At 44.8% G+C, this 21,684-nt stretch overlaps 1 protein-coding gene across 1 annotated transcript in view; it reads left to right on the plus strand.

The window, feature by feature from the left end:
* The window catches only part of AOPEP (aminopeptidase O (putative)), a 344,306-nt gene that overhangs the window by 225,158 nt on the left and 97,464 nt on the right, over positions 1 to 21,684 (plus strand). The window contains exons 11-12 of the mRNA XM_047103061.1: positions 5,800 to 5,843; positions 16,690 to 16,750. Coding sequence (XP_046959017.1) covers positions 5,800 to 5,843; positions 16,690 to 16,750 — 105 coding nt within the window. The remainder of the gene's footprint in view (positions 1 to 5,799; positions 5,844 to 16,689; positions 16,751 to 21,684) is intronic.

The raw sequence follows: 21,684 nt of genomic DNA on the forward strand, positions 1-21,684 counted from the left end.
CTCCACTTGGAGCTACATACAGCTTTTGTTGCAAAAATTTGGCTGCACTAACTCTTGAAATTCTGTTAAATGTCCCCAGCAAAGATTCCCATCACCTAATTTGGGTGCAGCTTTTTCCCACTGCAGGTACTCTCTCAATAGTGTTCTTGCAGTTCTGCTTGGATCTCTAGAAGCTATACAGTCCATCAAAGAGCATCCTCCTCAGTTGTTTATTTCCCAGGTTTTGCTTATCTCTCTCTAGTAAACATTTCTAGTCCCTTCATGGTCAAAAAGATATATAAAATAAAAAATAAATAAAAAGAAGAAGAAGGAGGAAGAGGACTCGGTGGTGGTGGTAAAGGTAAAGATAGTCCTGTTTCTTTCCAAATGTGTGGGTATCTGTGAGAATTTTCAGGGTTTGGGCAATTTACCAGTCCCACTACTGCTAAGCATGAGGTTACGTGGTGCAGAGGGAGGGCTTAAGGCTGTGTTGGATTCTTATGTTTCTTTCCTTAGTATTGTCTCCTTTTCAAATTTATGCCGTGATGCTGTACTTCTTTCCTTGTTTGGATGCTGCCGGTGCCATTTTTTGTCTTTTTTTTTTTTTTTTTAATTTTTATTTTTTGATGGTTTTTTGTTTTTTGGTTTTTTTTTACTTGTTAATGATGAGTAAGGCTGTGATCCAGGTTCTTTGCTCAGAAGTCCTTCAGGGGTACCTGGGTGGCTCAGTCGGTAAAGCGTCTGGCTTCGGCTCAGGTCATGATATCGCCCTCTGTGAGTTCGAGCCCCGCATCGGGCTCTGTGCTGACAGCTCGGAGCCTGGAGCCTGCTTTGGATTCTGTGTCTCCCTCTCTCTCTGCCCATCCCCCTGCTCATGCTCTGTCTCTCTCTGTCTCAAAAACAAATAAAAACATTTTAAAAAATTAAAAAGAAGAAGTCCTTCAATTTCTTCTTTTTCCAGTTTACTTCTTAATCATATCCCTTGTGAAACCCCACCTGTCCAATATTTTATGGTATTACCATCTTCCCAGTCCCCACTACATGTTAACAATGACTTCTTGCTGACCAGTTCATTTCTCAGTTCTTACCCTGTCAACCCTGTCCTTGCTTAAATTATTTGGTTATTTGTTTTGCCTCTCCTACCTCCCTCTCCCCATGACCATGGTAATTATTCATAAAACATCTGAAAGAAATCACTAGTCCTGTGCAATTATCAAGCCATTGTCAGTTTGTCTGGTAGAATATATGTGTACCTGCTTTTTATTGAATATTTTTACCAGGACTTAAAAAAAAAAAAGAAATTACCAAATTAGCCTTGTGCCAAAAATTAGTGTATTTTTTTTAATCATGCCTAATTCATTGTTATTAGGTATTAAACTAAGCTATCTGGGACTGACCTGATTATATAGGTTATTACAAGAGTAGGAATATAGATTATTATGACAGTAGGAAATGACAAAATATTCACAAGGAATGTATTTTTTGATTGGGATGAGGGCTTGTAACAATTTCCAAGGATCCAGATAAAAGTTTATGCTAGCCCACTGTCAAAACAACAGGGGTTTTGGGTTTTGGGTTTGGTTTGGTTTGCCTTTGGTTTTAATCTTTTTTTCAGGCATACTGTAGAGGTGACAAACTGGGACTCTGGCATTTGTTGCTAGCTAACTTTGTCAATGATCCTAGAATCAGGCTTTAAGGAAAGTCTTCCTTGTCAAGTTAAGATTTGTAACTTAAAATTCAGCCAACATGTTGAAGGGAAGAAAGAAGCTGGATGGAAGAATTGAAAAGAGGTAGTGAAGGAAAGAATAACCATAGGAGACATTTTTCCTTTTATGTCTTCCTGTTGTGAGAAGAGGGGGAAAGCTTCTATCATGAGTCCACTCTGGGGTATATGCCAATTTCCAAAAAGAGCCAGGAAAACTAGCAGGTTGTGGTTAATGATTAGGTCTATAAAAGGAGTAAGAAGGACCAGCAGGGTTGATTCCATTGATACAGCAATGGGGACAAGAATGTCTTTGGATTGGATGGATCTAGCACTGTGGATGGTGTTCACACGGCCCATGGGAATACAGGCACCATGACTTAGAGATGCTCGAGGTGTTGGGGTTTTGTGATCCATCGTGATCCTCTAGACCTGTTGTCCCCAGCACTGGTTGGAAGCCACCAGCAAGCTGCCATGTGACCTGCAGGTCTCAACCCTGAGGCAGGATGAGGCAGATGACCACCTGCTTTCTTAAAAATGAAGCAAGGTTTCTTGGAGACCTCCTATACTTTTCCTATATTCACACAAAATTCTGGAACATTGTGTTCTGTAGTCCTATAAAGAAAGATCCAATTGTGATTGAAAAATGCAAAAGGAAAGAATTAAAGTTAACTCTGAATTACCTGCTTCTCCTGCAGTTAAATTCTCCTCCTTGTCATTGAGTTAACGTCACTTTCTCTCCTATATAATTGAGCATAAATTACTGAACGAATATGGAATGAGTCAGTAGGGACTATAAGGAGATGATGAAGCAAACTTAGTAAATTATAATTATGGCACTCAGATTAAAAAAATTTTTTTAATGTTTATTTATTTTTGAGAGAGAGAGTGTGAGTAGGGGAGGGGAAGAGAGACAGAGGGAGACACAGAATACAAAGCAGGCTCCAGGCTCTGAGCTGTCAGCACAGAGCCCGACGTGGGACTTGAAACCACAAGCTGTGAGATCATGATCTGAGCTGAAGTCTGATGCTTAACTGACTGAGCCACCCAGGCATGCCTCAGCACTCAGATTTTTAAGAAGCAAGAATACTATCAGTAAGCCAATGAAAGAAATATTTGCAAAGTAATCAGTATACCAGATTGTGACAAATTAATTTCTAAATTAACTTTTTTACAAAATAATTATTTAAATTATAAAACTTTGGCTCAGGCCATGATCTCATGGTTCACAGGTTTGAGCCTGCATTGGGCTCTGTACTGATAGCTCGGAGCCTGCTTGGGATTCTGTGTCTCCCTCTCTCTCTGCCCCTTCCCTGCTTGTTCTCGTTCTCTCTCTCTCTCTCTCTCTCTCTCTCTCTCTCTCAAAAATAAATAAACATTTAAAAAAATTAAATTATAAAAATAATGACTTTAAGAACCTCAAACAAAAATAATTCCTCACAGGGGCACCTGGGTGGTTCAGTCGGTAAGTGTCCAACTTCAGCTCAGGCAATGATCCCACAGTTCATGAGTTTGAGCCCCGCATCGGGCTCTGTGCTGACAGCTCAGAGCCTAAAGCCTGCTTCAGAGTCTGTGTCTTCCTCTCTCTCTGCTCCTCCCCCACTCACACTCTGTCTCTCTCTCTCAAAAATAAATATACATTAAAAATTTTTTTTAAATAATAATTCCTCACATTCTAGATATTATTCATTTCCTCTTTTTTCTCCATATATCTACTGAAGGTGCTAGGAAGGACTTTAGATGTGAGGCATTATTCTGTTTGGAGTTGTCCTTTTCCATTCTGACTACACAATACATTTTTTAAAAATAAGTTTTGTTGCTCTTTGTATCATTTATTGTAGGTGAAGCAGCAGTAGACAAATAATAACTTGGAAGGAGAAGGGAGGTTAGGAGAAATAAACCTTTCATTAGTATTCCAACTAGAGAGACTGCCTGTGGAAGAAATGGCCTTTACCACTTGTAAACACACAGAAAGGGATGGCGGCTATGCTTGGTGCCATGATGGAGAGAGAACACCTTGTCATACAAATTGTTTGCAGATTTCCATTCCTCTGCAGTTCCATCTGTTTGTAATATGAAGGTCAGTGCTGCTTCCATCTTGCACTGTGACTTAGATGGATCTCATCAGAGCCCCGAGCTGACCCTGGATCTGAAGACTTGGTTCTTGGGGCTGGGGCAGAGGGTGGGGCTTCTTTCTGAAGAGAGTCATTTGGTGGTGTCTTATTTGATCAGTTGGGCTCACACACAGGTCCCTCTTGAAAGGACCTATTTTAAAAGGTTGTTTTCAATTTATTAAAAGAAAAACTTCATGCGTAGACCTTGTTTATTGTTCAATATCAAGCCCCTAGAAACTTTAATATTCATCTTCTCTCTTTCATATTCTACATTTATCCAGACTGAGTATTATCAAACCCTGCAGATAACTTAGGGTTAACACTAGTCTGGGGTCACTCAGCAAATAAAAATGCATAACATCCACTTACATTCAAATTTCAGATAAACAGCAAATAATTTTTTAGTGTAAGTATGCCCCCAATCTAACTGATCATCCTGTATTTTATCTGACAAACCTAGTTGAGACCAAATCGAGATTCTAGAATTAGATGGGCTGAAAAGATTAGTCACAGTACTTAAGGTGCCAATTAAATATAAATGTAACTTTAAACATTTATATGTGAAATTTTTAGGCCTATGGTATTGTGATTATGTTTTTATTTTTATTTTTTTAATGTGTGTTTATTTATTTATTTTGAGAGAGAGAGAGGGAGAGAGAGAGAAAGCGAGCTCCTGCCTGAGAGCAGGGGAAGGGCAGAAAGGGATAGAGAATCCCAGACAGGCTCCATGCTATCAGCGAGGAGCCTGACGAGGGGCTTCATCCCATGAGTTGTGAGATCATGACCTGAGCCAAGATCAAGAGTTGGCCACTTAACCGACTGACACTCAGGTGCCCCGTGGCTATTTTTTTTTTTTTAATGTTTATTTATTTTTGACAGAGACAGAGACAGAATGCGAGTGGGTTAGGGGCAGAGAGAGAGGGAGACACAGAAGCAGAAGCAGGCTCCAGGCTCTGAGCTGTCAGCACAGAGCCTGATGCGGGGCTTGAACTCACGAGCTCTGAGATCATGACCTGAGCCGAAGTCGGACGCTCAACCGACTGAGCCACCCAGGCGCCCCATGGCTATTTTTTTTTTAAAGAGTCCTTATCTTTTAGATAATTTATTGAAACATTGATTGATGCAGTTGTGTAACATTTGGGATTCACTTCTGAATAATACAGGAGGCAGGTAAGAGGTTAAGGCGGATTGGCCATGGGTTGATGGGTACATGAAGGTTAATTATACTCTTCTCTACTTTTGAGTGTGTTTGAAATTTTCCATCATAAAGGGAAAAATGAGTGTGTCTTAAGTCATACCTTTAGTTTAGAAAAATCTATTAGTGAAAGATCCTAAATGTGAAATAATTGACGTTTTCACAGCAGCATGGAAGAGGCTGCAGGTGGAGGCATGGGCCCATGAAACATTTTGTAATTGTGACATCTTTGTTCTTCCACTGGGGTATTAATTGTCTTGATTTTTGTCTTCATCTTTTTTTTTTTTTTAAGTAATCTTTACACCCAACGTGGGTCTCGAACTCACAACCTTGAGATCAAAAGTCACATGCTCCACCAACTGAGTGAGCCAGGTGCCTGTCTTTATCTTTCCTTAGAGTAATGCAAGAATGTTGCAAGTTAGTCACTAGCCCCTTGGCCTTGTGATTGTCCCGTTGTAACAGGATCTCTAGGGAAAGCTCATGATGAGAACATGGTTGAGTAGGGAGAGGATGGTGCCTTTTGAAAATAGTTAAACATGAAATAAAATAAACTGGTGGGTTAGGTCAAAATAACAAACAGTACATTTTTCAATTTGTTTGTGGGTTTTACAAAACAAATCTCTTTAACTGATTGGATTGAAGCCCTGGTAAATTAATAAATACAATATATCATATAATAAGTCAACATAGGCCTGGCTTCCCTACCAGGTAAGCTGTCAGCAGCTGGGAGCACCCGGTCTCTGGCATGATTCCGGACAGAGTTATTTATTGATGGACATCTTTAATGGTTTGCTTTTTTCTTATTCCAGGATTTCCTTCAAATGCTGTTGGAGAACATCCCAGAAGAAAAAAGGTGAGGACCAATTTAGGAATTAAGAGCCCGGTTTTACTTTTAATGTTAAAAAAGGATCCTGCCATTGTTTGGCTTGTTACAATCTAGAAAATTCAATCTTCCTCCCTTAACTAACTCCCTCCCAGGCGGAGGGAGTCCCAGGACAGTCAACCAGACCGAGAGTGAGGCCCAGGTGGGTGTTGGGAGTTAGGGCATGCAGCCTTGGGAGGGCCCAGAATAGATGAGCCCTGAAAGTAGTGTAAGAGGCAAGCCAAGGACACTTTGTGGCCTTAGTTACTGTGAAAAAGAATGGAGGAGAGGAGAGTTCTAGGTTAGGGTTCTCTAGTTATTGTAGCTTAATATAAGGAAATACTGTTTAATTGAAGGTAAAAGCATAGTGTAGTAATAAGAGCCTGGGATTTGAAGTCAAGTTCTCCTAGGTTCTTACATCACTGTGGCTCCTTCCTAGATCTGAGATTCGGAGCACGTTACTTCATGCCTCCAAATTTCAGTTTTTCACCCTTGGGAGGATTAAAGGATATAATACCTGTGAAAAGTAGGTGCTCAATCAATGATTGATACAGTTAAAACAATAGTCATGTTCCGTGCATCAGTCACTGTATATAGGATCTATATACAGTAAGTCATTTAATCCTTATTACAGTCCTCCACCACCACCACCATCCTCATAATGGTTAATGTTTTTTTATTTTTTTAATTTTGTTTTAGACAGAGAAAGAGCAAGCAGGGGAGTGGGGCAGAGAGAGGGAGAGAGAGAATCTTAAGAGCAGGCTCCATGCTCAGCACAGAGCTCAACGTGGGGCTCAATCCCACAACCATGAGATCACTACCAGAGCCAAAATCAAGAGTCAGATGCTCAACTGGCTGAGCCACCCAGGCGCCCCATCATAGTGGTTATTGTGAGCCAGCACTCATTGGAAGGTTTCTATATGCAGACACTCAGTTAACCTTCCATCCAACACCGTTTGGTGCATTACATGTCTGCCCCTATTTTACCAGTAAGAGGACTGAGGCACGAGGAGCTGACCACGTACAGGAGGAGGAGGTTTAGGACCTACATCAAAGTTTAGACTAGGTTCATTCCAACCCTCTCCTTCTAATTTCCTGTCTTCATTTAGACAGTAAAAGTGAATACCCTGAAACATAATTTCTAATAGCAAAATTGGTATTTAACCTTAAAGGGGGGCATCTTGAGAAATCAAACATTTCTTTGAAGTGGAGCCAATGTTCCTCTCGTTTCTGACCCACAGATTTAACTATATTTTTATGCTCACACTGGGTCTCCAAATGTGGAAATGAATTCTTTCACACAGACACTACTTGGACCCACACAAGGTCGTCTTCCATGTAGGTGGGCCAGTCTTACAGGCAGTCCAGATGAATGTCTTAAAGGGAAGGTGGCAGGGTTTATGCCACCAGAAGGTGACATATAGGTTCAGGGGAGTTTCCAGGGGCTGTGAAGACATGAAGATTTTTTTCTAAGTGTTAGATTTTTGCCTGCCCTTTTGTCTTAACTCCCATCTTTCACCTTCTAATTCCAATTCCAATTCTACTTCTAATTCCAATTAGCCACTTACTTTTAAAAATTAGATGTGGGGGTGCCTGGGTGGCTTATTTGGTTAAGCATCTGACTGTTGGTTTTGGCTCAGGTCATGATTGTGCGGTTCGTGGGTTTGAGGCCTGCATTGGGCTCCGTGCTGTTAGTGCAGGGCCTGCTTGGGATTCTCTGTCTTACTCTCTCTCTCTGCCCCTCCCCTACTAACTCACTCTGTCTCTCTCTCTCTCAAGATAAATAAACTTTAAAAATAAAATAAAATTAGATGTGAACACACACACATAAAGCAAACCAGTGCACCATACAGAATGAACATACCTCTATTATTTGATAAATTCCTTTATTTCTACCTCTTCATGTTCATGCCTTTTGATGCTGTAGGAAGTCTTATATGGGGAGATTGCATGGAGCTTAGTAATTGGCCAAGATAATTAGCTTTTCAGGAGGCTGCTCCTGAAGGAAGTGTGGTTTGTTTTGGAAAGTCTAAAATGTTTCAGATTTACAATCCTTTCTTTTAAAGCAGAGATATGGGTTTTCTTTATGCAAAAATCACATCAGATGTGGCCATTATTCCTAAGGTCAAGAACAACAGTATATATATATATATATATTTTTTTTTTTCTTTTCTTCTGTACCTCCCTGAAATAAGTTTTCATGCCCTCTGGTAGAATTAAGCAGTTTCCTTAGAAGCTAATGCAAGAAAAAAAAGAAAAGAAAATTAATAGAAATGGTGTATTGCTGTTACTGAAGTCTGTTACTATGCATTCTTTCAGAAGAACCTCTTAGGGCACAAATACAGCAAATTTCATGGAAGCAACAAAGTGCATTTTTGGTTTGGGAGGTCTTTCTTTTCATCCTCTTGCTACTGAGGTTATGAAGTTCATTTGGATGGCCCTGAGCCCTCTGGCTCCAGGGGACCTAGATTTTACCATTGTGAATATTTATGGAGGGACATTCTGTTGGACCCATCAAGAGACTTTTGTTGCGATTGTGGAAGAGCCCCGTCTGTTTGATAGTGGCCACCGACCACCAACCTTCACCATTGGAGAGGATGCCTCTCCCAGTTAGGATCATGTGTTGGCTAGCAGGTTTAAGCTTCTTTGTGAAAGTCCCCTTAAAAGTTAACATCATTTCCTCCCTACAAGGAATCTGTTTCAGCAAGTATACCAGAATAGTTTTTGAGACTCAAACATCTTTCCTGCTAACTAAACTGAGAATCTAATTCAGCTATTAAAACAGACCGTTTGCCCTTTTACCTATGCAGCATATTGTACCAATTTTATCTGGGTCTCCGAAGGCCCCACACCTACCCCCAGAGCTTCTAATCTATGGCTCTGCTGCAAACCGATCCCTGGGCACATCTGTTAGGCACGTGAGCCATTCTGATCGGGACAAGGTTCTTCAGATTAGACCAGTTAGTGTTCAGGAGCCAGCATCCTGTGTGTCATAGTGCTTTTGCGTTGTTCTTTTGCTTTGATTAATTTAACATTATCTCTTGAGCACCTCCCATACCAGGCTTTATATAAAGGCTGGACACTAGGGGATGGGAAGGAATAGATTCCATGCCCAGCCCGCAGGGATCTCCTAATCCACTGCTGAAGATACACGTGAAACAGATCATTATGACTCCTGGGAGTGCTCCTGGGAGTTTCAGACTCCTCGGTATACAGGGAAAGGCCCCCCATGTCCTAGCCTCGAGCCTGGAGGCAAGGAAGTACCTCTGAAGGTTTAAAGTAGGAGAGTGCCATCAGCAGGTTTGAAAAATACTGGGGCGGGGGGTGGGGGGGAATTGCTGTGGAAGATAGATGTGGGTGGGAGGGACTGGAAGTCCACCAATGAGAAACCAAGACAGTTGTTCACCCAGCAAGATCTAGAGCTGGAACCCAGCAGAGGTTGTGGCAGGAGGGTTTGAGGATAATGAGCAGATCTGAGGGATATTCCAGAGGGGCCAGAGGTAAGACTTGGTTGGTTGTTTTTGGAAGTTATAGGGAGGAGTCCAGCACGACCTGACCTACCTTTCTTGGCCACTCAGTTATTCTCTGAGGTAGCGCTGGAAACATAGCTCGGGGAGGGGAGATTTGTCTCAGGAACCAGTATGGGACAGAGAGAGTAAAAGGGAGAGGATTTGAAGGTGGAGGGAGGAAGGTGAGGAGCTGTGTTTCACACATCTTCAACGTGAGATTTCTGTTTAAATGCTAATGTTTTATGAGACCAAGGGAAGAAAAAGCTGAAAGGGCTTAGAAGGAAATCCAAACGGATCCTAGGTGCCAACCAGCCCTGATACAAGAGCACCCTGCCCACCTGATACTGCAGCCGTATCAACAGTGGGTCTCATCAATTATTATGTCTGTGTGTGCATGTTCCTATGTTTGGTTTAATTCACTACCCTTCCTCCCCCACAGAGCTAGGGAGTACTTGCTTATAAATGTGACTTTAGCAATCTTCATTATCTACCCGAGCACAAATGACTCCTTTTGATCAAGAAACAAGTAACCATGTGCACGGTTCTGAGATGCACACTATTTGTATCTACCGTAGAGAGAAAACTTAAAGACAAATTATCGGGGTACCTGGGTGGTTCCATTGGTTGGGCGTCCAACTCTTGACTTCAGCTCAGGTCATGATCCCAGGTTTGCAGAACTGAGCCCTGCATTGGGCTCTGTGCGGACAATGTGGAGCCTTCTTGGGATTCTCTCTCTCCCTCTGCCCCTCTGCCCTGCTCACGCTCCCTGTCTCTCTAAAATAAAAAAAAATTAAAAACCAGAACATAAATTACTAAAATTTGAAAATCCATGCAGAATGCCAGTCATGTGCCAAACAAGGGCATTTCCATTTTAGACCAGAGCACTGAGGGTCCCGGTGCTTGAGTGCATCTAGTACCTGCACTTCCAAAGTCTGTCCCATCTGTAGTTTAGTTCACGTGAAATTTGCAAAGGGCTTTAGAAAGTTGTGCAACTTGTGCTTTCCTTTAGAGATATGGAGAGTGTGTGATCTTTGGAACCTCAAGAGGCTGCAGGTGGGAGCCAGAGTGATAAAGACATCTCCTCTGGTCAGCAACAAGCTGAGAGGCACAAGTGGCAGAAACAGCTGATGGTCAGCCCACCCAGCCTCGTCACTCCGCCCTCAGATATCAACTGAACAAGCAATACCACAAGCGCAATACCATTTTCACACAAGCCTGGGTCTATTTCTATGCATGTTAACCTCACAGAGAGAAGAGCCATTGCCTTTAAACTTTCTCAGCTTTAAACACAGCTTATTTCTCTAGCCAGCATTATGCCAGGGCGTCCAGCATATTCTTTCTCCTGCCGTGTTAACTATGTGTGACCACATTTATAGCTCAGAGGGACTGGAGACAGACGCCTGAAATGCAGAGTTGCCTTACAGGATGTAGGAATACAGAGAGGGAACTCTCCCAGCCGGAGGGTGAAACAACGTGCTGTTCCAGATATCCAGGAGGCCTGGGTAATGAGGCAGAAGTACCGCCCCCTAGTACAAATATGGAGGCATGCATCGTGGGCCTGTGTACTTTTAGCTATCTGTATAAAATCAATTTCCATAGTGATCAGACATGCAGAAGAGTAATTTCCTGTAAGTCCTGGGTCCCAGCGAAGTGGAAATGCTTCTGCTTGTTGTTGTGATGCTTTAAGCCACATGATCTCAGAGGGGAAACATTCACCACTGGCTTAGACTCAGTGTCTTGATTTGAAAAAGCCAACTTTTGGGGCGCCTGGGTGGCGCAGTCGGTTAAGCGTCCGACTTCAGCCAGGTCACGATCTCGCGGTCCGGGAGTTCGAGCCCCGCGTCGGGCTCTGGGCTGATGGCTCAGAGCCTGGAGCCTGTTTCCGATTCTGTGTCTCCCTCTCTCTCTGCCCCTCCCCCGTTCATGCTCTGTCTCTCTCTGTCCCAAAAATAAATAAACGTTGAAAAAAAAAAAATTTAAAAAAAAAAAAAAAAAAAAAAAAAAAAAAAAAAGAAAAAGCCAACTTTTGCTTTACCATGGCTGTATATCCAAGTCCAGACCTAAAAATTCACCGGCACTGTCACCTCAATAATTATGACAAAACAGCAAAAACTACATAATTGTCACTTTTTCCCTCCAAACATGCAGTCCATTTCTTCCTTGCAAATGAAGCATTATTGGGGCACCTGGCTGGCTCAGTCGGTAGATCTCTTGATCTTGGGGTTGTGAGTTCAAGCCCCATGTTGGGCAGTGAGCCTACTTAAAAAAAAAGTAGGCATTAATCACACATCCCTTATAACTTCTTTGGGAGGTAAAGCCACTTCTAGTACCTTAAAAAAATAATGGTTTTTTTAGCAGCTGGAGTTACTGCTTTCATCTTCCTCTCATAGTTCAGCGTCCCATTCCCCATTAGCAATTCCCAAATACGCATCAGTGCGGTTTGATATCTGCATGGCACTGGGAGTCGAGAAACCTGGGTCTTTTCTTTGGCCCTTTGGCCCAACTTTGGCCAGTCTTCTCATGCTGCAGTTTCTCCATCTGCTAGAAGCCACACACAACAATTGACACCCACTTCACAAGGATATTATGAGGAATGAAGTGATAATGGTTATAAGATGCTTTGAACCTTTCCAGAGGAAAGTGATCTGAAAACACATGTTCTTTTCATTCATGGAAGAGTGTCTTTTGCCCCTGGATGCAGCTGAACAATGAACTCTCCTGCCCTCGCACTTTTGCCCCTCCTAAGGGTCTCTCCATCTCTTCAGAACTGAAATCGAAGGGCAGACAAACAGGGTGACTACAGCAGGGGCCAGGCCACCTTCAGCAGGAGAGACATGAGCAAGAAGGCAGGAGTGTTGGGAGCAAGCACAGGCCCTTCTTTTCCACAGATTTGCCTGCACCGAAAGTCACGACCAACATATCACGATGCCTAGGTTCAGCATAGAAAGAAAAGCGGGGGCTTTGTAGCCAGGCAGCATAGACTTGGATCCCAGCTCTTCAAGTACCATCTGTGTGGCCTTGGATAAATCCCTTAACTTCTTGGAATTTGTATTTTCTCATCTCTGAGATGGGGATAATAGTATTGGTCTTGCACAAATGTTGTAAAGTGTAAATGAGTTTTTTGCTACAGTGCCTGGTACATAGTAGGTGTTCAATAAATAGTAGCTGCTACTTTTATGCCTTTACTTGATAGTGGACAGAGGAGTTCTTATTTGCTTTGTTTTTGGTGCCATGGTATAGTAGTACCTGTGTGTGCAAATACTAAATATGGCAAAGCAAAATTTGCCTTAATACTTTCCAACGGAATAAACCCACACAGTTGGCCTGGTCCGTTGTTCAGGTTGTAGACCGTAGCACAAATTGTTCACCAGCATGTATACTCATTCCATGGGGAATCATCCTGCAGAGAGCGATGGGGCCCAGTGTCTGCACATGGTCTCTCACTCATCCAGTGCCACCCTCCACATCCATCCCCAGCACACCACGTCTGTCTAATCCTCCTCACATAGCCTCTCATGTGAACACATTCACAGCCTCCACTTTGGCCTCCCTGCCTCCAGCCTCTTTTCCCTCAGGTACTCTTCCTCGACTCCATTTTGTTTGTGCCATTCTGTAGCCATATTCAGTGCCTCTTTGATGAAGCCCAGGCCCAGGGACAGGGTTTCAGCGTTCTCACAGGTTACCCCTTTTGTTCCCTCACCTCATTCCGTGTGCCAGCCCAGGTGACCATGGCTTTGCGCTTTCCTGCTTCAGCTCCCTTTACCTGCATGCACTTTCCTTCTCTTTTACTGGTCCTGCTCCATCACTGGGCACAGCACAGCCTTCCTCCATGACATGGTCCAAGCTTTGCTTCCTTTAAGAAGACTCCTGGCATGCCTGAGTGGTGCAGTCAGTTAAATCAAACTCTTGATTTCGTCATGATCTCACGGTTTGTGGGATCGAGCCCCGTGTAGGGCTCTGCACTGACAGCACAGAGCCTGCTTGGGACTCTCTCTTTCCCTCTCTCTCTGCCAGCAGCCTGCTTGCATGAGCATACTCTGTCTCTCAATATAAATAAATAAGCTTCAAAAAAAAGGCTCCCCTAACACACCTCCCACTGTCCTCCTTCTAGCTGTCGCACCTGATGCAGCCGGTGCCCCTTCCACACATAGTCCCACCTGTCCGCGCAGGCCCTGGCAGCACGGTGACTATGTCTGTTGTGTGTCCCTACCAGACAGGCCCCAGGGTTTCCGATCTGAGCCTTCCCCAGAACCCTGTGCCCTATAGATCTATGCAGGGAATGAATGCCCGCAGGCAGGAGGCACTGCCTGTCCTTCAGTTTTCTCTGGTGAAGACTGGGCCTTGCTCAGTAGCATTCCAGGACTGAACTCCTCAGCCCCTCCCCATGCCACCCCTAACAACGTGTTTTTAAGCTAAAATTCCCTGAAGGAAATTTATGTCCGTGCTCTTACTCCTCCACGGGGAGGCACAACAGCTGTTCGCCATCTTTTGTAAAATCACTCAAAAATGGCCATGAAGTCACTCCCAGACTTCTCTTCTTCAGGACATTTAATCCCAGTTCCCTTGACCTCCCTTGCGGATCCAATGCACTCGGCCCTTTGATCCTCACTACCACTCTTGTCTAAATCCTTTCTAAATTCCCTGTCTTCCTCTCAAGTTGTGCAAGGTTTAAGAATGCCTGTTTTTCTAGAATGCCACAGCACAACAGAGCTCAGGTCAGAGTGAGCCTCTTGCTTTGGCTTTCCTGAGTTCGCTGGAAGGATGGCAACAGGAGCTTTTGGCCCCAGGGCTCCTGACCCAGGAAAGGAAGCAGATGAATGGGCGGCTTAGGAGAAGCTTCAGCAAAGCTTCTGGGAAGGAAGGACAGGAAGAAAGCAGGCATGCCTCTCAATCAGGACAGACAACTTAGAGCACCAGCAGATCCCCCCCACAGTTGTTGAGGCCCCAGGGCAGGAACCCAGCACCACCAAATGACCCGCCCTCCTGAGTGCCAGACAAGGTGGGAATGGTCTGCATTTGTTCCAAACGAGCAGGCCCTGCATGGAGCACCTTGTCTTCAGTGGAAATTATACAGTCTCTGCCTTTGCAGCCCCTCACATTTCCTTAGAAAATAAGACCACTTTGAGTTTCCTCAGATACTTCTCCAAGAGGCCCCTTCAGCCCTGCCTACTCCCCCCAGCAGATCAATCAGGCCTGTTACAGGCATTTCCAGCACTGCTCCGTGCCACCAACCAAGCTCAAAAAGGAACAGTGACCTGGATTTAAGGTGTTCTGGGAGCCACCTCCTCTCTTCCAGTCATCCACCCACCCCTGCCCCATGTGCTGCACACACACACACAGGCACATGAGTGCACACGTGCATGCACACACATCTCTACACTCTCATGGTCATGAGGGGGAGCTTGGCCACTCACACCTGGATTGGTGCTGCTAACTGGCCACAAAGAGGTGGGGCAAGGCTCGGGGACAGTGGCAGCCGGTGGTACCTGCACACGAGGCGCATCCAATAATTCCACTGAGTCTGGGAACCTGGATGAGCCCAGGGTGAGCAGCCTTGGGAGGTCGTCACTCTCCCCTTCTCCACCGCTGGCCTCTCCCCTTCCCCTGCTGTTCATCCCACAGATGGACATCACCTTGAAAATGAATCCAAACCGCTTTGTCTGTGTAGTCCCTCTTGCCCCCTGTTTTGTTTGGAAATACCAACAGCTGAGCCCTTCGGCAACCTTGGCTTTTGCCCTGGACCCGGGAAGACCAAGGCACCCAGCGACTTGCTTCTCACTGGGGAAGAAAAAAGAAGTGAAAATATCAGCCCAGCCCCCTCTTCCCCACCCCCACCCACTTTTCCCTCCTCCCTTTCCCACCACTTCCCAGCCTGGGAGGTGAAAGGAGCGCTGGACTTCAGTACCTTCACAATGCAGACAGCACTGTATCTTTCCACAGCTTCTCTGCAACCCCTAAAGGGAGGGAGGAAAGGGATATTCTATATATATACAGTTTTTTAACGTTTTGGAGCCTAACACCTTGGGAATCTCTTACTGGGAAAGGTAATTTTTAAATTAAAAGGGAATATTTTTTATTGAGTCCACTGTGAAATGTGTTTTCACTCATTCCAATAAAAAATACCAGTGGGAATCGTCTTACACCAGGAACTGGTCTCCGTTCTGGATTTAGAGAAGTGAGTAAAACAGACATTAGACCCTGATCTCAGAGAGCTTCAACCCAGCGAGGGGACAGGTAAAGGGCAAGTGGTTAAATAAATGACAGTTACAAACTGATGAATGCTGTGGCGCAGGGGACAGGGAGCACAGTGGGTGTCACACACAGCCTGGGAGAGGGCTTGGGAAAGGCCTCTGCGAGGAGAGATACGGGGCATGAGTGGGAGTTATCTAGAAGTGGGCTGGGGTTGCTTTAAACGTCATTAGCCCAGGAAGACAGGAAGACACAACCTAAGGTCTCTTGACCCTAAATATACTGGATATTTCACAAATGTAAGGAGTATTCAATCAGCAGGACCTGAAACCAAAAGAATTTCAGCTGGGGCGCCTGGGTGGCTCAGTCGGTTGAGCGGCCGACTTCAGCTCAGGTCATGATCTCACGGTCCGTGAGTTCGAGCCCTGCGTCGGGCTCTGTGCTGACAGCTTGGAGCCTGGAGCCTGTTTCAGATTCTGTGTCTCCCTCTCTCTCTGCCCCTCCCTCGCTCATTCTCTTTCTCTCTCCATCTCTGAAAAATGAATAAACGTAAAAAAAAAAAAAAGAATTTCAGCTGACTTTGGGTCAGACTTAACAAGCAACTGTAATGTTTCAAATAAAGCAGAATGTGGGCCTGCTTAAAACAGAGGCGTGGAAACCGTGTGCACTCCTGCAGCCAAGCCCGTCTGTGCTCTGACGGTGAATTGCACCATTTATGCCTGTCACAGCCCCTCGTCACGATAAAGTTCAAATGTCACTTTGGTGTACTTAGTGCTACAGCATTCGGATTTCACTGTGCCGTCAGCTCTAGGGGAAGTGGTCACGCCTGATGTGTCCTGTGGACATGCTCTATCATCCCTGAATCGGTACTCCCAACCAAACAGTTCCTGCCAAGGCATTGAGAGCACCTACAATGGTGTGCCTCTGATGTTTAGATTTCATGGTGCACCTTCCTATTGACCGAAGCTGTCCTGAGTGTGGCTGGGTACCCCCCTGCACTTTAACCTGGGACAGCGTTGCTTTCTCCAGAGAGCAGCTACCTCTCTGGAAGACAGATGCTGTGAGGTACCATAGAAACGTGCTATGTAATAAGTGCTCTGTACCTTTTTAATCCTTTCCTTTTCATTTTATTTTTAAAGGCTTGAGTTGTCTGTGGAGAACATCTTCCGAGACTGGCTTGAGAGTTCTGGAATACCCCAGGTGCGCCCAACATTGCTGCTCAGGAGAGTCTGTGGAGGATAGTAAAGGTTGCTGCTTGGTGTATTGCTTAGGACAGTGATTTACTTATGTGTGTAAATATAAAATTAATCATCTGGCTGAGTTGGAGTATCCCTGAGTCGGGAAAATGACAGTCTCCCACCCTTGTCAGCCTGCCATCATGACGTGTGCCTCTGGCCTCTGCCTCAAGTGGTGCTGTAGGAGGGCGCCTGGTTGACCTTGAGCGGTGTGTTAAATGAGATCTTGCAAAGTGTGGTGTATGTTTTGGGTGCTGTCACCAGGCAGCACTTCGAGGCTACCAGTGGGTTGAGCAGGTGGCCTCCAGCTCTGCTCTTTGGACACAGCCGGATGAAGGAGTGAGCCGGCTCGCCTGCAGCTCTCCTCTGACCTGTTGTGCCCTCATTCCCCATCATTTCCCCGGTGCAGCTAGCTCCTCAGCTTCCTCCTCTGGCTCTGCATCCCTGCCTCAAGCTGGTCCTATCTGCATGCGCTATTTAGATTCATCTCTCTGTCTTAGGGACCAGGACCTGCCCCTCCTGAAGGTTCTGCTGTCTCCTCCTCTTTCGGCCCATGGGCACCTCTGTGGGAGAGACGTTCCCACCCAGCCCCAGCTCCACAGGAACTACCTGGCTTGAGGCCTCCTCTCTCTCCACTCTTCCCAGGTCCTGTGCTTCCTGGAGCCTGAAGGGCAGCCCCCGAGTGCTGACCCTCACTAGAGCATGGGCCCTGGGAAGTCGAGGGAGGCATCCTGCGTGGGGCTGGTCAAAGGACTCTGCAGGCCTGGAGCTTCCCAATCTGGGCTGGTCCCCCAAGCAGCTGCAGACCCATCACAGTGGGCCCTAGTGTCTGGGAGTGGACCCCCATGGCTGTGAGAAACTCTGCCCTGGGTCCAGGCAAGCAGCCCCCTTAGCTTGCTCGTTTCTAGTTTCATGGCTGGTTATATGAGCTTCCCCTTGGGAGTGTCTGAATGTCAATGAATGTCTGTGAACCATGAAATTAAGGAACAGGAGGGGCTGCTCTCCATTACCTTTTCATCCTCTCTTTGCATCTTTGTCCTTTCTGTCCCACGGGGGGAGATGTCGGCCACCAGCCACCATGAACTCATTCCTAAAAAGGACGCATTGCCTTCTGTTCAGGGATGCGTGGCACCTGTTAAAAGTTATTTGTTTGGCCCAGTCCTTGGGAGCAGAAAAGAATAAAATCCTGAGGTCTAAAAAAGCGAAACAAAACAGGGGTGGATAAGGCAGCACCTTGTCCCGGGAGCCAGTGCTCTCACCTCCTAGGTGGAAGTCATTTGCCGAAGTCATTGCCAGGCCATTTGCCGACTAGAAAAATCTCAAAAACAAAGTTAAGAATTGTCTGATCCCAACTAGCCAAGCACTGCCTTCTTGTTTTAGATGGGGGCAGAGGGCATTCGCCAAAGCTGCATGCCTTGTGCTCCGAGGCCAGGCGGTTGCAAGGCGCCGAGACATTCTTTCCGCGGCCTGGCAGCTGGGAAGAGTGGGGAGCTCAGAGAGCAGAATCCTGAAATTTCCTGGCTCCGAACAACAAGGCCGCTGTATTCAGCAGTTAGCCCTCAGGGAAGAGGAAAGAAAGAGTCCTTAATCGGGTGCCCAGAAGCAGGCGCACCCCGCTTGGGTTGTAACACTGGGGCTGACCCTCTTGGTCCCAGGAGGCTCCCTGATTTCCCCTGAAGAGAAGGAGGCTGTGCCACCAGCAGGAGGTTTTTGCTTTTCATTAAAAGTGGGAGGGGTGCGGCGAAAGAGAGATTTGCCTCTGAGCGGTACATTTTTTCCAAGGTCTAGTTGCGTTTGTGACAGCTTATAGTGTAGACAAGAATTTCTGCTATAAACTGACGAAACCTGCTGTCAAAACACAGCCAGGTGCAATGAGGCCAACCCAGCTATAAATTGTCTTTAAGACCCAACTGGTATTTCCTTGGGCGCTTAACTGTTCAGTAAAAACAACAGCGTCAGACAGAAAAGACCCTGATTTAGTGCACATCTTTCCATTGGTGAATGATCAGACGACATCATTTCATCTCTGTACCCATTCTCTGCCATTATGTATATGGTTGATGCTGATTTACTTGCTCACAGCCCTTTTTGTGCTCCTTGAGAGTTCCTTCTCCCTTCCACCGCAGTGAAAGGTTCTGCAAAGGCCCGGGACCCTCTGGTTGCAGGAGCCTGGCAGTGAATGGGACACCTTGTTCTTTGTCCTCATCGTTATAATATAAAGTTACTAGTGTGCTTGGCCTGGATTGACAACCAGGGCACTGAAATCGCTTCGATGCTCTTTGTTCTCGTTAAAAATTTCTGTCCACCAGCAATTGAAGTCATTCGTGACAAAAGAGTCACGTTCTCCTGGTAAAGTTTTCATTCCACAGGTTACAGAGGCTTTTTGTCTCCTCTCAGGAAGGCTTGCCTTGTGGTTGGCCTCGATTTTCCTTTCTGGCCACACTGAATGGAAATCATTAAAAAAAAATGTGGAAATCACTTCAGCAGCAATAAAAGTAAGCATGAGCCCCAAAGAAGTAAAAGAAATTGGATCCAAACCTCTTTAAAGAACACCCAACCCTGTAACCTTTGGCTTTGCAAACAGATTTAAAATAGATTGTACCATTGGTATTATAGGTTATTTCCTTTTATGACTTTTTTCTAATTATAGAAGTATTACATATTTATTTTAGGATATAAAAAAATTGTAATAAGAAAATTAAAATGGCCCAGAGATAATTTTTTGGGATAAATCCCTTCAGTCATTTTTTTTTGATGTATGAATACATAGTTTGACCTTTGTCTACCTTTCTATTGTTGTTTTTGTTTTGTTTTGTTTTGTTTCTGAGAGAGAGAGAGAGAGTGCATGCGTGAGCAGGAGAGAGGGGCAGAGAGGGAGAGAGAGAATCTTAAGCAGGCTCCACACTCAGTGTGGAGTCCAACATGGGTCTCAATCCCATGACCCCAGGATCACAACCTGAGCCCAAATCAAGAGTTGGATGCTCAACCAACTGAGCCACCCAGGTACCCTGTCTCCCTTTTTAAAACTCAAAATAAGATGTTCTCTGTAGCAAGTTCAAGCAGTAGCAAAATATAAAAAGCAAAAGCCCTTGCCCCCTCAGTCTTACTCCCCAGAGCTCATCCATGCTTGCTAACCACTTAGTATGAGTCCTTCCACACATTTTATGTGATATACAGAATGTAGGTGCCTATCTTTAAAAAAAAAAATGTTTATTTATTTATTTTGAGAGAGAGAGAAAGAGAGAAAGAGCGAGGGAGCGGCAGAGAAAAAGGGAGAGAAAGAATCCCAAGTAGGTTCTGTGCTGTCAGTGCAGGGCTCTATCTAACAAATCACAAGATCATGACCTGAGCCAAAATCAAGAGTTGGAGGCTTAACCAACTGACCCACCCAGGCATCCCTAGGTGCATACCTTTTTAAAATAAAATTGGAATCTTTTTATTCAAACTGAAAGTTCTCATTTAAAAGTATATCTTAAGCAGTTTTCCATATCCTTTGATATAATTTAAGAGCCATAATTTTTAACAGCTGCATAACTTTCTCTTTTTTTAAATTTTTTAAGTTTTGAGAGAGAAAAAGAGTGTGAGCGGGGGAGGGGCAGAGAAGGAGACACAGAATCTGAAGCAGGCTCTAAGCTTTGAGCTGTCAGCACAGAGCATGATGCAGGGCTCGAACCCACGGTCTGTGAGATCATGACCTGAGCTGAAGTCAGAGGCTTAACCGACTGAGCCACCCAGGTGCCCCTGCAGCTGCATAGCTTTCTAACAAATGGTACTGTAATTTAATTTACTCAGATTCCCTCCTCGCCCCCACTGTTGGAATAGTATACATTATTTCTTAGAAAGTCACCCATTCTGCTAATTTGGCCATTCTATAAATAGATTTTGATTTCTTTTCATGTCTGCCCAAAGGTCTCCTCCCGCCCCCTACCAGCCCATATGTACACATATTCCAATCTCCTTTTAAAACATTTATATGCAGATACATTAGAAATAACTTTTCCCATCCAGTCTTTCATCTCTACTTCCTTATTTTAGCTGCTACAGAATTCTCCGACTCCTCTTTTTCTTTGAATTCCTGGCCACATTGCCAAGTCCTGGTATCCTTATGTACATATTTATTAAATTTTGAATTTTCTTTCCTTTCCTAGCACCTCCCCCATTGTTTCATTGTATTTTGCTTGGACTGGTTCAGTAACTAATTGGTTTTTTAGCCACCAAACCATCCCCCATCTATCGCTGCATCAATACGAAGTGAATCTTTCCAAAAGACTCATCCTCACCAGGAACTTTTTTCCTCACTGACAGTGGATTGAGAACAAACTCTTTGGCCTGCTATTTGAGGCTATCAGCAGAACTGCCCCAGGCCGTCTTTTTAAACTTTAATTTCTACCCTCCTAGGCGTATGTCCAACCATAATTTCCAATCTCTACATGATTGTTTCTTTGCCCCCAGCCTTCCTTTGCGCATGCCTTTTTCTCTCCCTGCAATGCCTTCCTTTCTGTGTCCTTAGCAAGTGTGGTAGCCTGCCTTACATTGTTGCTGTTTGCGTTGTGCCTCATCCACAGGCTGCTCAACCCCCCACCCCCCGCCCCCCCCCGCCAGAGGAAACAAGGGCTGTGTCTGACTCATCCTTGCCTTACCTGCTGTGATGCACATAGTAGGTGCTCAGGGTCTATGGCAATATGGCAGCTGCTAGCTACATGCAGTTATTAGTGCTTGAAAAATATTTAGTGTACCTGAAGAGCTGAATTTTTAATTGAATCTAAATCTAAAGTTAAAAGAGTAATTCAGTTTTTGTTTGGAACAACTTTGGGTATGTGAATGAATCTACTTTTTTTTTTTTAATGTTTATTTTTGAGAGAGAGAGACCGAGTATAAGCTGGGAAGGGGCAGAGAGAG

Source organism: Lynx rufus, unplaced genomic scaffold, assembly GCF_022079265.1.
Source record: "Lynx rufus isolate CCGP_SWC_20201006 ecotype Redwood Valley unplaced genomic scaffold, mLynRuf1.p SCAF_10, whole genome shotgun sequence".
Lineage (NCBI taxonomy): Eukaryota > Metazoa > Chordata > Mammalia > Carnivora > Felidae > Lynx > Lynx rufus.